At 40.9% G+C, this 14,610-nt stretch overlaps 3 protein-coding genes across 4 annotated transcripts in view; 1 reads left to right on the forward strand and 2 right to left on the reverse strand.

Moving 5' to 3' along the window:
- Window positions 1–2,994, reverse strand: part of mad2l2 (mitotic arrest deficient 2 like 2) — a 5,611-nt gene extending 2,617 nt beyond the window's left edge. The window contains exons 1-5 of the mRNA XM_050064822.1: window positions 2,643–2,994; window positions 2,128–2,246; window positions 1,954–2,025; window positions 1,764–1,864; window positions 1,563–1,657 (exon numbers count right to left, since the gene is read on the reverse strand). Coding sequence (XP_049920779.1) covers window positions 1,563–1,657; window positions 1,764–1,864; window positions 1,954–2,025; window positions 2,128–2,246; window positions 2,643–2,682 — 427 coding nt within the window. The 5' untranslated portion in view covers window positions 2,683–2,994. The remainder of the gene's footprint in view (window positions 1–1,562; window positions 1,658–1,763; window positions 1,865–1,953; window positions 2,026–2,127; window positions 2,247–2,642) is intronic.
- A 1,465-nt stretch (window positions 2,995–4,459) lies between these two features.
- LOC126402748 (solute carrier family 25 member 45) lies at window positions 4,460–10,069 on the forward strand. The gene is made up of 6 exons (XM_050064970.1): window positions 4,460–5,253; window positions 5,326–5,369; window positions 5,457–5,528; window positions 5,650–5,838; window positions 7,763–7,997; window positions 9,300–10,069. The coding sequence occupies exons 1-6, from the start codon at window positions 5,217–5,219 to the stop codon at window positions 9,578–9,580; spliced, it is 858 nt and encodes a 285-aa protein (XP_049920927.1). The 5' UTR covers window positions 4,460–5,216; the 3' UTR covers window positions 9,581–10,069.
- Window positions 10,070–11,011: 942 nt separating this feature from the next.
- The window catches only part of LOC126403057 (solute carrier family 35 member E2A-like), an 11,598-nt gene continuing 7,999 nt past the window's right edge, over window positions 11,012–14,610 (reverse strand). The window contains exon 9 of one of the 2 annotated variants that reach the window (XM_050065468.1): window positions 11,012–13,548. In XM_050065468.1, the coding sequence (XP_049921425.1) occupies window positions 13,320–13,548 (229 nt within the window). In that variant the 3' untranslated portion in view covers window positions 11,012–13,319. The remainder of the gene's footprint in view (window positions 13,549–14,610) is intronic. The other variant, XR_007571282.1, reaches the window with a different exon arrangement.

Here is a 14,610-nt window from a genome sequence, read left to right on the forward strand (position 1 = left end):
AAAAAAGCCTTAAATGAAAGCTGAGAGTCTGCACTTTAAGCAGGTATTCATTGTTTCATTTAAAACCCATTGTGGTGGTGTACAGAGCCAAAATGACGACAACTGTATCATTGTCCAAATAATTATGGACCTGACTGTACGTGTTATAAAAATCTGCTTAATATTACCTAACCCATAAAATGTCCATTTATAAATCTATTAGTCGCGTCATATTTCTTTGGATTTGTGAAGAATTTAAGATCAACAACTTATAAGAACTTGTTCTTGCAAGTCACAATTCTGCATTGATGCTTTATAACCATTCAAGGAGGAATCCATTGGACAGAAGGCAGAAAGTTTACACCCACAGTTGCAGAAGTGTGGCCAAACTGTAGTACAGCCAGATGATCAGAAGTACGCAAGATTGTGAAACATGCCTTCACGCCTTCTTTTTAAATTAATTTGTTTACAATTTCTCACACAATTTGTGCAGTGTAATCCAAGTCTCATTTATCCAGTCATATGCTCAGTACTTCCTGAACACATGCATTTTCGCTAGAGAAAAAAAAAAGTCTGGATTTGGAGTCTGGCTTTGAAGAGAGCACCTATAAGTTTCAAATTCATTTCAGTTTTATATAGTAAGTTTTAGCAAAAATGAATGGGTTTGGGAAGCAAAGAGCGTACGGCTGGATAACTGAGTTGTGTGAGAGTTTTTAAACTGATGCTTTGATATAGTTTTGCTGTTATTAAACTTGATGGTTACAGTTTTCTTCATGAATTCAAAGAAACACAGCATGACTAACTGATGTACAATTGGTCATTTTGTGGATGAATTCCTTCAACAACAAAGTCATGGCCATTACAATTGTGATCATCTTCTACTCCTCTAGTCCCTGGACTTAATTACTTCCTTGTGTGCTTGTCCAGTGAGACTCTGACATATTTTCAGTAGCCCTATGGCTTCTGAAGAGTTGTGTCTGAGAATGTTATACCCTGAACTACACCTCACAGGCTTATCATTCCCCTCAGAATCACCCAAATCCTGCCTCCTTGGCCAAGATTGGCAGACATTAATTCCAACCACAGCCATCTGAAAATTATAGTATTTGATTAATAGGGCTTGTTGGAGCACTACACAACCTGGTAGGCTTGGTAAGTTAGTAGAATTGATCACCTTCCACACGCTGGACAAAGTGCTTCTTTATGAACGCTGGCATCGTGTACACGAGGATCAATTAAGTTTTATGAGGAGATGTGGGACCTTTAACTTTCGACCCGTAAAACACGGTTCTAACTAATAATATTTATAATTACTGCATTGCATTAATCTTAATCATTTCAAAGTGATAACGAAACAACAGTAGCAATTGCACATGCTTCATCTTACAAAGAGGGGCATCACTGAAAAGATTTTGGACACAGCTGGTGTAGACACAATTTCTTTTAGCTGCTATTGCTGCATACAGGGCAGGGAACGAGGTATATCATTTTTCAAAACCTTTATAAAAGTTTTAGGAATATATAGGTGAGATGGCACTTAGTCCGTTATGTGCTTCTCTTTAGGTAATCATCAGTGACGTTACCTGGTGGGTTATTATTCAAAACAGCATCACACACGCTGATCTTCAGGATGAACGCCCTCAGCAGCTGCTCCACATGTGACAGTAATGTGTCTGAGCTGTAACAACAAAACCACCAGAAGTTAGCGACCATGATCACGCTGAAAATGTTTCACAAAATAAGCATGTTGTTTCATTAATGATTTTTTAAAGGAGAGGAAAAACCTGATAGACAGCAGTGGAGGTTGGGAAATCTCAAATACAAATCGCTCTACTGGATGATGCTCTTTGTCCATGATGACCACCACCACTTTCTCTGCATCATTCTGGGAGGGAAACAAAATACTTAAGCAGTGTATACATGTAAATGACATGTTTCCTAATCAGCCTCAGTCAGCATCACATCATGTCTTACCTTCTCAATGAGTGGCTTTACACAGTGAAGTGTGTCTTGGATGTACTGATTCAGCTCTGGGTGACATGACATCTAAAATTAAACACACCAAAACAAAATACAAACATCAGAGTTACAGATATGTGAGCCTTCATAAAAACTGTGAGCTTGTAGTAAACATTTATTCATATGTACCTGCACAGGTACATTGTATTTCTTTCTCTTCTGAAATATTCCCGAGGGATAAACTTCACGGACATACAGGATGAGATGAATAGCGACCTCCAGGAACTCACACAGGATGTCAGCAACCACTGGAAGAGAGGAATCAACTGGATAATTAGATCTCCATGCAATCCCATTGACCTTGTACTAGGACAAAGTACCACAAAACTCCATGCAAATATTGTACAATTTAGTGTCAGGAGTAGCTCACACAAAACAGGGAAACAGCAAGGGTTAGGGTTAGGGTTAGATAATTTACTGAGATAAACTGCTGGTTTTAATATGCCGAATAAACCAGCATATACCTATAATTCATCATATCTATGTAAAACGTGTTATCTACTCAAAGGCAAGGTCAAATTATTCGACAAAAATATCAGCTGCATTTTATCGAGGTATTCGTTTTGCACGTCAGCGGCTGTGAGCCACAGCTAAATGACGGATAGTTGACAGTTTGTTACCGTTGGTTAGTCTGGTTGTCTTACCTTGTCCAAAGTTGAGGTCTTGCCTTGTTAGAGTTGTCATGTTTTCTAGCTTTTCACCTGTCAAATGAATCAAATAGCTAATTTTCTAGCTAGCTAACGTTAGCAAAGCGGCAGTCTGTCAGGCGTGCATTATCTTGAGGCAGTTTTTAATATCCTTTTGAAGCTGCCTGGCTTGACGATGACAACCAGCGGGGGAAGTAAAATGTCAGTTTCTGTAAATATTTAGGGGAGAATCCAAAACATAAAGAGGCATACTATTAAAACGAGCCGAGAACATAATTTGACGACCCGAAAGACGGTTTTCCCTCCGTTACCGAAGCTGATTCAAAGCTTGGTCGCGCATACCATTGACGTCACTGGTTGTTTACAAGTGGCTTCTTACTCTTCTTCTTGGGTTTTAATGTTGGATGGCCTCCAACGTTTACAGTGCGCTACCGCCACCTTCTGCCCGAAGTGTGGATTATAGTAGACTTACAGCCAACACCAGCCCAAGCAAGAAAAGAAAAGAAAAGAAAAGAAAAGAAAAGAAAAGAAAAGAAAAGTCTCTCTGTCTCTCAAATTCAATTCAAAAAGCTTTATTGGCATGACATTTCTTATGTGTTGCCAAAGCACAATTACAATTATGACAGTGAATTCAAAAACAATCATCAACAATACATTAAAACAAAATCATAGACATACATTTTAAAGAAAAAACACATTAAGTGAAGGAGTAAAGAAAAAGGCAGAGTGTGATCTGTGAGGAGATGAATATGTGTTGTTGCGTTGCTTGTCTCTTAAGCTGTGACATGCACTGACATATCTTGCTGCATCTATGGCACTGACACTATTTTCTCCAAGTAGGTGTTGCATTAGTCGGTCAGCCAGTGAATCAAAATCTTGCAGTTTACATTTAATTTTTGTAAAGAACTTTGTTCTGAAGTCTTCACATGTGCTGCATTGTAGCAGGAAATGTTGTTCTGTCTCCACCAGTCTGTTCTCTCTAGGCAGTCAGGTCTGCCTATGTCGACCAGTCTCCATGGCCAGGCTGTGATCACTGAGTCTGTACATAGTCAGTATGTTTCTTAGTTTTTGATCTGTCACAGAGGTCAGATAGTTTGACACGCTGTACTGTCTGTTTAGGGCCAAATAGCATTTAAGTTTGTTCGGGGCTTTTGTGGTAGATGTCAGTTAGTTGATGCAGTTTTCTTTGTCTTCAGTGATTATTTGGTTGGGCTGGATTGCGTGAGGTTTATCCTGTGGCCTTGTGCTGTTAGAGAAGGTGACCCTCAGGACCAGATGACAGAAAGGTCTCCTCTCTTGGCAGTGGAGAGGTTTATAATGGTAGGAGTTGGGTGTTTGTGGAATTTGATTGCTCTTTTTGTATATTAATTAAAAAGGGGAGTTGGCCGAGATCAGATCGGCATCCATTGTGCTCCTGTGGATACTCTTGCAAATGTAGAACTTTAGTGATTAACCTCCCCACCCTTAAGGTCTCAGAACTCAACACCAACACATGCAAAGCACAAACCAAAATACATGACCCCATGACACCCCCTCAACCCATTCCTCACACTGCTTCAATCTGGACACATATGTGCATCCCATTGGATGTCTGTCCCATATTTCAAAGTCTTGAATCACAAGAAGACCCCACACTTCACTACCATGCAGTAATGTTGGTCCGATCATAGACTGGAGTGCTTAAGGACTCTTTCTCATACACACACACACACACACACACACACACACACACACACACACACACACACACACACACATACCCATCGTGTTAGTGGGTTTGTCTTGTACTAGTGGTGGGCGCGGTTTGCAGGAGCCTGTCGTGTACGCTTTAAACAGACTGTGTCTGCAGCATGTCTCAATCTTGTAGCACGAGCACTTGTGGTGCATGCACTAGCAGTGTAAGGAGAGGGAGTCTTTCCAAGATAGCTGCAAACATCGCCGAAGCAGAGCTCCTGCAGGAACTTTGCTGCTTTTACCGATTGACATACTGATGCTGGATGTGGATCGCAATCGCCCAGATTTATCCACACCTTTGTTTGTTTTTTCTTTGGAGAGCTGGTTTAAACACCTGTGGCTTGAAACATAAGAAAAACCGACAAATCTGCAGATGGATGGAGTTTCCAGTGCTGGCCTCCATGCTGGATCTTTGTTTTGCACACATCTATCGTGGATGTATGGAGAGATATCTGTGATTTTGTCCACCAGGGCTCCACAGTCACGTGACTGAAAACTACCTTAAAAAGTCCGATGAAGAGTTGTGGAAATGACACGTTTTCATGCATATGATGCCCAATGCTCCACAGAGGAGATTTAGTAATTTAGGATTTACGTTACTTGTGTGGATTAAAGCCTCTCAGCTGCATTTTTCTTACAGGGTAAGAGCATTTTGCCTAACCCGACTTAAACCACCAACTTATCTGTGACTGTCATATATTAGCTAACCTTCCCCTTGGCTGCTGGAGCACAGTCACATCGCTTTATAGCAGCTGTAAAGCATCCTCCGGTGTTATCTTTATAACCCGCCTGTGGTGGGACAAGTTCTTCTCTGCAGTTTATGAAAGTGTCCAAGTCATGCCTTTTTTAGAATTCATAGCTGGGAGCATTTCCGGTAAGAAAAACTACATTTTACATTTAACATATTTGCATGCATGTAATAACATGTCCTTGCTGGTTCATGTAGGTGCAGTGGGACTTGCAGTTGGACATCCATTAGACACTGTGAAGGTTGCATAATCTATACTATACACATTGCAGTCAATAATCATGACCACATGCATAAGCTTTTTCTGACACTTAATGTTTCAACTGTAGGTGCGCCTGCAGGCCCAGTCTGTGTACAAAGGGATATTTGACTGTTTATCTAAAACATACTCTAATGAGGGGGTAGGTGTCATGTCTTCTGTAATTGTTTTACCAGATATCACTGCATCTCCACCATAAAACACATGACACAACGTATTGATGCATGTTTATTTATCTGTTTGTTATGTCTTTTTTATATCAGCTCCGTGGATTCTTCAAGGGCATGGCATTTCCGGTGCTGACCACAGGCATCACAAACTCTGTTGTCTTTGGTTCATACAGTAATGCCTTAGATTACCTCACTCAGTCTCAGCGCAGTGACCGCAATCAGGGCAAACCGGCCTCTGCTGCACAGGTCTACGCAGCCGGCTCCTTCTCAGGTCTGGTGCAGGTAAGAACACCTGACGTTCACCGGTTGGTTTCATCGAAAGCACCTTTGCAAGACCATAACTGCAGGTATTACTGGCATTGTGACTGTTAGGGCTTCACAGGACCACAGGTGCTGTGACACTGACCATTCATAGGGTGTGAGAACTCCCTTCACAGAGGTTTTGGCAAATTATTTTGGTGTCATGTGTCTACTCCAAGTAGAATTCAGATATTGTGTGAAAATAAGACTTTTAAGTGTATGTGCAACTGGCCTCTAGAGGAAGAAATGTCCATTACATCCCCCCAAAACAAATATTTTCTTCAAAGCAGTGTCAAGAATGTGATCTGAGCCAGTAGCCTGAGGGTAGGTCAAGGGTTCATGAAGTTAAAAATGTAGCAATCAGCCATGCTCATTTAGAAATTTTCTGTCTTCAGGAAAAAAGTTTAGCTTGATACCTGGGTCCTAAGTAAAGGCTGCAAGGTTAAAGTACAGGCAAATAGTTGTCAGCATTCATTGACATTGACAAAAGTGTCAGTCAAGGACGAGCTGAATCATCAGAATTCATTTGCAAGAGAACCATAAATACCTTTGGGAAGCCCAGCCATTTTACTTTGAGATACCATGTCATGTACCAAAGAATTCTACCCTGATGGTGGTACAGATGTAAATCCACAAGCAGTTCCAGTTGAGAACTAGCTCAGATCTGCTGGAATCGTATACCTCCGAGCTTATCAATTCCACATTGCAAAATAATGACACCAAACTTATGCATCTACTGGAAACACACAACAAAAAAGAAACATGGTGGAGAAATTGAAGCTCTACACACGAGTGCCACTGCCTCCCAGACCAAGCAGTGTGTCTGTTACCAAGGGTAGATATCCTATGGTATAATAACATTAACACCACACAGGGAGGTTAGGCAGATTTTTTCTTTGACTAAGAAAACAGTTAAGCAGTGAAGAATTTGCACACCTGAGTCACATGCCTGCCTTTTTCTACTCTGTTTCTACATCGTGTTCAGACACAGGGATAGTAAAACAATTGTGTTGGTGCTAAAAACCTGTGAATGCTTACTTTCCCCACACAGAAAATTGATCATGAATCAATTAGGGAGATGATCAAGAATTGGACCGTTAAGCGGAATCCACAATGGCATTGGTATCAATAAAATCTTACCAATTCCCATCCCTAGATGGTAGTGTACAGATGTTCTAGGGGTCAGAAATCTTCAGGAAATCATCCTCTGTGGATCATGAATACCTACTCAAATGTCACGACTATCAATATTCATGCAGTACTTCATCTGACCACTAGAGCAAGGACGCCTCCTAGAGGTTCCCAACCAAGAATTTCCTCTTATTCACAAAGCTGCTAAGAGTCACTTTAAGAAATGGAGAGAGGTCTTGAGCAGAGAGGACGTGAGCACCTGACCTTTTTGCTGTGGAATGCTCTGCTTCATGAATGAGATTTGCTTACTCTGTGCACAGTGATTGGTGGACAGAGGCCTGCTTTATCTAGGTTTATTCCTTATGAAAATACAAACGCAGGAGGAACAGATAGTGTCTCCATATACTGAGGTGTTTGTGTGACTGTATAGAGAAGAGGATACAAGAGTCAGGAGTTCTAGCAGGATACTTGCTGACAAAACACGCAATATATATTGTGGCTTCCATCAACTGCCTATATGTGCATGATACTTGATATTTAAGCAGAGTGCCAAACACTTAATCTACAGTACTTGTTAGATTCAGTCTAGTTTTAGTCTTTGTTGGTTTGAGTTTTTTCATTGGATTTGCTGTCAGTTAAAAGTATGACCAGGCTAATCCTTTTAAGTGATATGCTTTTGCAAGCTCTATGTCATAAAACCTTAGAAACCTCTGTCTAAAACAAAATTATATGATACACATGAGTGTTCTAATACTTTAACTTGATCTGCTTTCAGGTGTTTGTTTTGGCACCCATTGACCTGGTGAAGGTGCGTCTGCAGGGTCAAACAACTGCTGTCCGATACCGGGGACCCATTCACTGTGTTGCCGTCATCCTGAAGGAGGAGGGGCCCAGGGGTCTGTTCAGAGGAGGGTTTGCCCTCGCCCTGAGGGACGTACCCTGCTATGGACTCTACTTTTTGCCTTACGAGGTCACTCGAAAGGCTCTGACCGAGACTGGCAAAGAGTCAGGTCAGTTTCAGAGGGAACGCTGCATCATTGAAGACCCTCAATACATAAGTAACGAGGATAGTGTGAAATATGGAAGGTCATTTCTGTCAGGAAAAATAATGGACGAGCTGTTGAAAGAACGTTAGAAAAAAACACTTATGGTAAATCAAAATAATGGCTTAGTAAGTCAGGCTTTTATCTTTCTAAATCAAAATCATGAGATACAAGAAAAGTATGATACTTTGTCAGATATTTGACTTAAGAAGTAAAAATCATAAGATAAAACCCCCAAGAAAAAACTCGTTTGACTATTGGGATTTGACCCATGCGATCCAAAAAAATTTCTCTAAACTGAAGAAGAGCTGCTCGATTTAATCATTTTATCTCCATTCAAGTTTGCAGAGAGCTAAACAGGAAGTTAGCTGCTCGGCTGGTGGAAGTCTCTGCTGTGCTACTCTTTGTACCAGGGTAATTTTAGACCTGGGAAGTTTTTTGTCTTCAGTACCATTGAGCAACTTTCATAGGAATAAATGGAGCTCCGCCTCCAAGGCTGTTTCCAGTTTACTTTATACATCCATGGTTTTGAAACCACCTGTTTGGCATTTTGGTTGTCGCCATCTTGGATTTTTGGAGACACAACTGACCATATTTGGACGAGAGGGTGCAGCTGTTCAGAAGGAAGGGGTGGGTCTGACACTCAAAGCAGCCCGCCCTTAATTACACATAATTTTTAAGTCTTAATAAAAATTTAAATGGGTGAGTCGACAAAAAATTCACCCCCATAAAGTTGTCATGATGGAGGAAATTAATTTTAGAGACCAAAACATCTTTTTGTACCAGGGGTTTATGGGGATTGACTGGCCTCTGGAGCCAGCCTCAAGTGGCCATTTGATGAACTGCAGTTTTTGGCACTTAAAGGTTGCTGCGTGAAAAATACATCATAATTAAATTTTGACTTGGCATCTTATGATATTGATTTAGTGTCTTGTAGTTTTGACATAGTAAATCTGAGTTTTAATATTGACTCAGCACCATGTGTTTGATTAAGTATTGTATACATTTGACTTATTATCTCACAATTTACCTTTTTTTCTTCTCCTGATGGAAATGGGTTTCTATATAAAAGATACTGAACAGATTAAAAGGAAGAAGCAACAGATGTAGGCTAACACTTGTGGGTCTGGCTTTCTTTGGACAGAGTGTTTCATAACTGCTGTCCAGGAGAAAATTGTTTTAGTTTAATTTAGAAATTTGAAATGTAATTTTTCAGTACATGCACAACTTTAAAGGTGTACATTATTCATTTAACTTTCCTGTCCTCAGGTACATTTGCAATATTGATGGCAGGGGGCTTGGCGGGAGTGGTGACCTGGGCCTTTGCCACACCCATGGACGTGGTGAAAGCCCGGCTCCAGATGTCAGGAGCTGGCGGCCGGGAGTACAGCGGGGTCCTCCACTGCATGAGAGAGAGCGTCAGAGAGGAGGGAGTGAGGGTCTTTTTCAAAGGCCTGACACTGAACAGCCTGAGGGCCTTCCCCGTCAACGCCGTCACCTTCCTCAGCTACGAGATGCTGATGAGGACTTTCTGTCCACCGACGAGATGACCTCACTCTGTGCCGCACCTTTGAAAGATCTCCCCATGTTGTGGAGGATTTATTCATACACAACATGGCTGTAGGTTAGATATTCTCAGGAAGACTTGACATTATCAGTTGAAATGGTCTCAGTTTTAGACAATCTGAAGATGATGAGTATTGAAATACTGCTTTTTTCAGTTTCGTAAGTCTGTGTGGAATAGGTCAACTCTCATTCAGCAAGGATCAAAAACTTGAACACACTGCAGCTAAGCGTAATTGATGAAAATGTTCAAATTCAGCTCCAGCTGAGTTTCTTGTGACTCGCACAGCTTTAATGGAGGATATCACGGCGAAGCTGCTCATGTTTACTGGACATCAGATCCATTGTGCTACAAAATATGAATGTAACTGTAAAAGGTGCATTTTCAACTATAGGTTTTACATTTTATTTCAAAGCATTTTCTTTCTCTCAATTTTCTAATAAATGAACAACGGAAAGAATGTAGATGATTGATTATTGATGAGCGGTCCCCCCTCCTGAGACGAGATCTCTCATCTGTTGCTCTGAAGTCGGAGCTGTCTAGTTTTAGCCTGCTGTTCACAAACTCTGGATGTTTATATTGCTGGAATTAATTCAGTCTCTTGTCAGGGATTCTCATGTTTCATCCATGTAGTGTTTCACAGAGTCGTTGCATGTGATGTCAAACATCATTACAGGTTTTGTCCAAGCAGAGGTCCTATTTCCCTTACAGGTTTGTCCTGTTTGTATCAGCAGCCATCTTAAGGTTTTGAATGGCTTGTGGTAAGTCCTGTCATGGTGAGACTTGAAGACTGATTAGATGTTCTGATAGCCCAGCCATGCAACATCCCTTATAAGTTTGCAGTATGCGCTCTGGTCTTAAATGGCGAGGAAGGATTGGGTGGACCTTGAGTTAAAGCTGCTGTAATTAACTTTTTTTTTGTTAACTACAGATCAAATGCCTGTGTGCAACATGAAAAGGGTCACTTGTAGTGAAAAATTCAAAGAAAATCATCACCTGATTGCAGTTCCCTTAAGCACTGCAGAGAGTTTGTGTTTTTAAGCTGCAAAAGAGCCAGATATTTCACTCATGAGTTAGTAGAGACTAAAAACAAGGCTAGATGGGGAGTAAATATTGGAAATGCACTTGCCTGGAGGCCAAAATCTCCAGTTAATCTCAATGCTTTTCCATGTTTGCCAACACAGTCACCATGTAAACTAAGGCGATAAAATGTCAATGTTTGTATTTAGAGCTTGTTGTGCATCGTAGTTTTCGTCAAAAAGCAATTTCCAAATTGAATAATAAATGAAAATGTGTTGTTTACACGTGCAAACATAAGATACATTGTATATACTAGTTACAATTAGGATACTAGTGTGTATGTAAATCAGGTATGCAACATGAGACCACTCAAAATTCAAAGTACACTCACACAATGTGATGAAGAGAAAATACTTTATTTTCTGCACAGTGTCCAACAAACATCATTACATCCTCACTCAACAGTTATATTAGTCAATATTTTTACATCTTTGATTTGCACGTTCCCAAACAAACAGTTCATACCTGCTCTTTCCTACCTCCACACTTCCAACCTTTGAAATATGATACAAATACACAACAGAAAAACCCAGTTTGTCTGGACTTGCCTCTTGAAGCAGCATTCAAAAGAGACAACATGGAAAAAAAGGGTAAAAACATATAATCGTAGGATATCAATATCAAATCTGAGCCCACACCTGTTTTTATAAGCACTTTACCGAGAGAGAAAAATCTCAAACAATGACAGGAAAATAGCCATGCAGAATGAACGTGTTTCAACGTAATTTACAACAAATGCGTTCAAGTAAGACAACCCTTGTGGTCATAATCAAAATGCTGCCCAAGTGTGAGCGCAACATGTAAGAACAGAAAGTAAACTGCTTCTTGAGGCACAAAAACTAACCTGATAGTCAGACTTGCAATGATTAACACAGATTGGTCCTATCAGACACCCGATGGACTTTGTTAGTCACTGACCTCAGAGAAATCAGCACAGAAACGTGGACGCACACACAGAGCAGAGCAGGAGACGTAAGGCAGTGTGATTACAGATCAGAAAAAGATTCATATGTTACATTATTGGCACCATGTAGCTGTTTTTGGCAAGATGTCAACAAGGGGAAAACACTTAATTTGTCATCACAGCTCTTATCACAAACGTGTTCATGAACAACATGTGTGTTTAAAAGTAGCAACAACCACAGGAGGCTCACAGAAATGACGCCTTAACCAGTGGCACAGGTTTTATATTGAATCCTACTAGTTTAAAGTTAACAGGGGTTTGATGCATGAGGTCTTTTAGGAGCTCTCTGGTTTATTACAAGTTGAGTTTTATCGTTCAGACCATTGGCTCTGTTGTTTGTGATAACACTGCAATCACCTGAGATTTGGGAACATGGTGACAAAGCCAAAAACAGATCCAACAGGGAACGAAACACAAACAGATCAGTCAATCAGACAGCTTGTAAACCAGCATGAATGCAACATAAGCTCATGCTTTTATTGGAGGGAGAATAATTAAAGTGATTGCTTTTGTAATGTCGTTAACGATGCCTTATTGCACAAGAAAACGGAGTGCAAACAGCTACAGTAAGAACAGCAGGTCATGATTGATCCATAAATTTTGTTTGCAAACTGTGATGTTTAAAGCAGGCAGTTGTGTATTAATTTCACAGTTTGCTTTTACTGTTACTAACTTGTTGAACCTGTTCGATGGTCTGACTGTTGGGCGTAACCAACAGAGCAGATGGGCCGAGCCACAAAATAAAACCCAAGTTGTAATATACTGTTTGTCTATAAGACTAGGAATGTGTGAGCTACAGCAGCTCATCGATCCAGTCATTCTTTAAGACCCTTTTCCTGTTCAGGGTCGCCAGGGCTGCTATCCCAGCATGCACTAAAGGAAAGTCAGTTTACAAAGAACGAAATGCAAGTACATAAACCCCTATATACACCCACGACAGTTCATGATGGAGGATGAGCATTCCTAGAATGCAGTATGTGGCTTTCAAATGTTCCACACATTGTTTAAAAATGTGTCAAACGGCAAGTCGAAGCTTTGGCTGGACAAGCCTCCGAAAAGGCCTCCCATCTCAGGCACCGGTGCCCTGTTCACATCTTATATTCAGATGCAAGCGAGATCAGTTTGACATTGTATGATACAGTGTAGGTTACACCATCACAGGATTAAAAATCTTACAGCTTCAATGCTTTACACATATTCACAATAGCATACATTCAGCAGCTGCTGTACCACAGATGAGAAACAAAGCAGCACGCTCTGGAATGCATATGTAAGACTAAGAGCTTACAGAAGTCACTTCCTTCAAAAAGCTGAAGGACGCCCTGAGCTTTTCCTTTTACTGACCGATATTAGACAAAGCAAAGGATCAAGGACTGTAAGAATGCAGTCAGGTTAAAGACAAAGGAATATTGTCTATACTGTTGCACAGGACTAGTGATGGATTTGACCTATACAAAGTCAGTCACCAAAATTTACCTTCAGCTCTAAGACATGTCAGTGACACTATATGGATCCTGGGAAAACAAAACATGAGTCAGTCCTCTTGAACTAGAATGTGTGCACAGTAAAGAACAAACAGATATCCAGTTAGCCTGTCTAAACAGCCACAGATAAGCAAACAGAATGTTGTTAATACCTTGATCCTTTTCCAGGCAGCATTTCAGTCTCAAGTGCCAAGTCCTCAGTGTGACTCAGAGGCTTGGAAGTCCTGGTCCTGCAGAAGTGGTTTGTGGTTCTGCTCGGCAGCCATGGCCTGCAAAGTTGCCCTCTGGACCTGCCTGGCCTTGTTGTACAACAAGACCCCGATGAAGACGAGGACGGTGCCGGTGGCGCTGAGGATGGTGATGGGGTTACTGAACACGATGATGCTCAGCCAAACCGACAGGGCGTGCTTGACGGTGCTGGCAACACTGAGGAAGAGATGAAGGTTTTTACTGTTGGTGTTAACATCAGATGAATCCAGTTCATTGCCTGGATGAGATCATTATCTGATATGGAGAAACATGGCATAGATTCTCATTTGGTTACAGGTTTGAATGCCAGAACACGACTCGACCAATGACAGGGTTCACCGGCAGTGGTGGGTAGAAAATCCACATGTAAGTTAAAGTACAATTTCTCCCATAAAAAAATGACTCAAGTGAAAGTGAAAATTATTATTTGAGAAACCTACTCAAATAAAAATAAAAAGTACCTGGTTGATAAATTAGTCAAAGTACATGTTACTTTCTCTTTTAATTTTTTCAGGGTGTGCAGACCAGTGAGAAAACCCCCCCAAAAAACTGCATTTGTTGATAAAACTTTTTTGTAATCAAGCACAGCAGTTAGGCTGATCAATGTGGGGCCATTATGGTAGCAAAATAGCTGCAAATGCGTATCTCAATCTGTGTGTGCGTAATCAGATTTGTACATGTGTAAAATAATTTGTAAAAGCGTAATTAAGTTTGTGAATGCGTACAAAAATCTGCAAATGTGTTCTTCCCCCGGAAGAAAATTTTGAACATTGTAAATTGAAATTGAAATGAATTTGTATACAAAATGTACAGAAAGGTAAAATCATCAAGTTTTGAAAAAGTATTGCAATTTCATTTTGTCTTTAATGTTATTATCTTATATTATCTTTGTAATATGATTATCTTATATAATGTTATTACTATCCTAAAACATTCTCCAGGTCCTCTGTAACTCTGCAGGACGTATTTCCACCCTGCCCAGCAGCAGTACCGTGGCGAACGGCCCCTAACTGCGGGAAGAACGGAGCAGGCTTCCCCGGAGGTCCGCCGCTTTTCCCGGTCCCTCTTCTCCACACTTTGGGTGTTTTTAGTTTTTACTTTAGTTTCGCAGACCGGGCGAGGCGGGGGCGCAGCGCACCTGCGCTTCGCCAACTGGGTGTGGCCAGGCGGATTTTGCAAGTTTGGCACACCGTGCGCGCTGGCGCAGCTACTCGTCTGTCCCACCTCCGTCCCTCCTAC

The sequence above is a fragment of the Epinephelus moara genome, chromosome 16 (genome assembly GCF_006386435.1).
Source record: "Epinephelus moara isolate mb chromosome 16, YSFRI_EMoa_1.0, whole genome shotgun sequence".
In the NCBI taxonomy this organism is placed as follows: Eukaryota; Metazoa; Chordata; class Actinopteri; order Perciformes; family Serranidae; genus Epinephelus; species Epinephelus moara.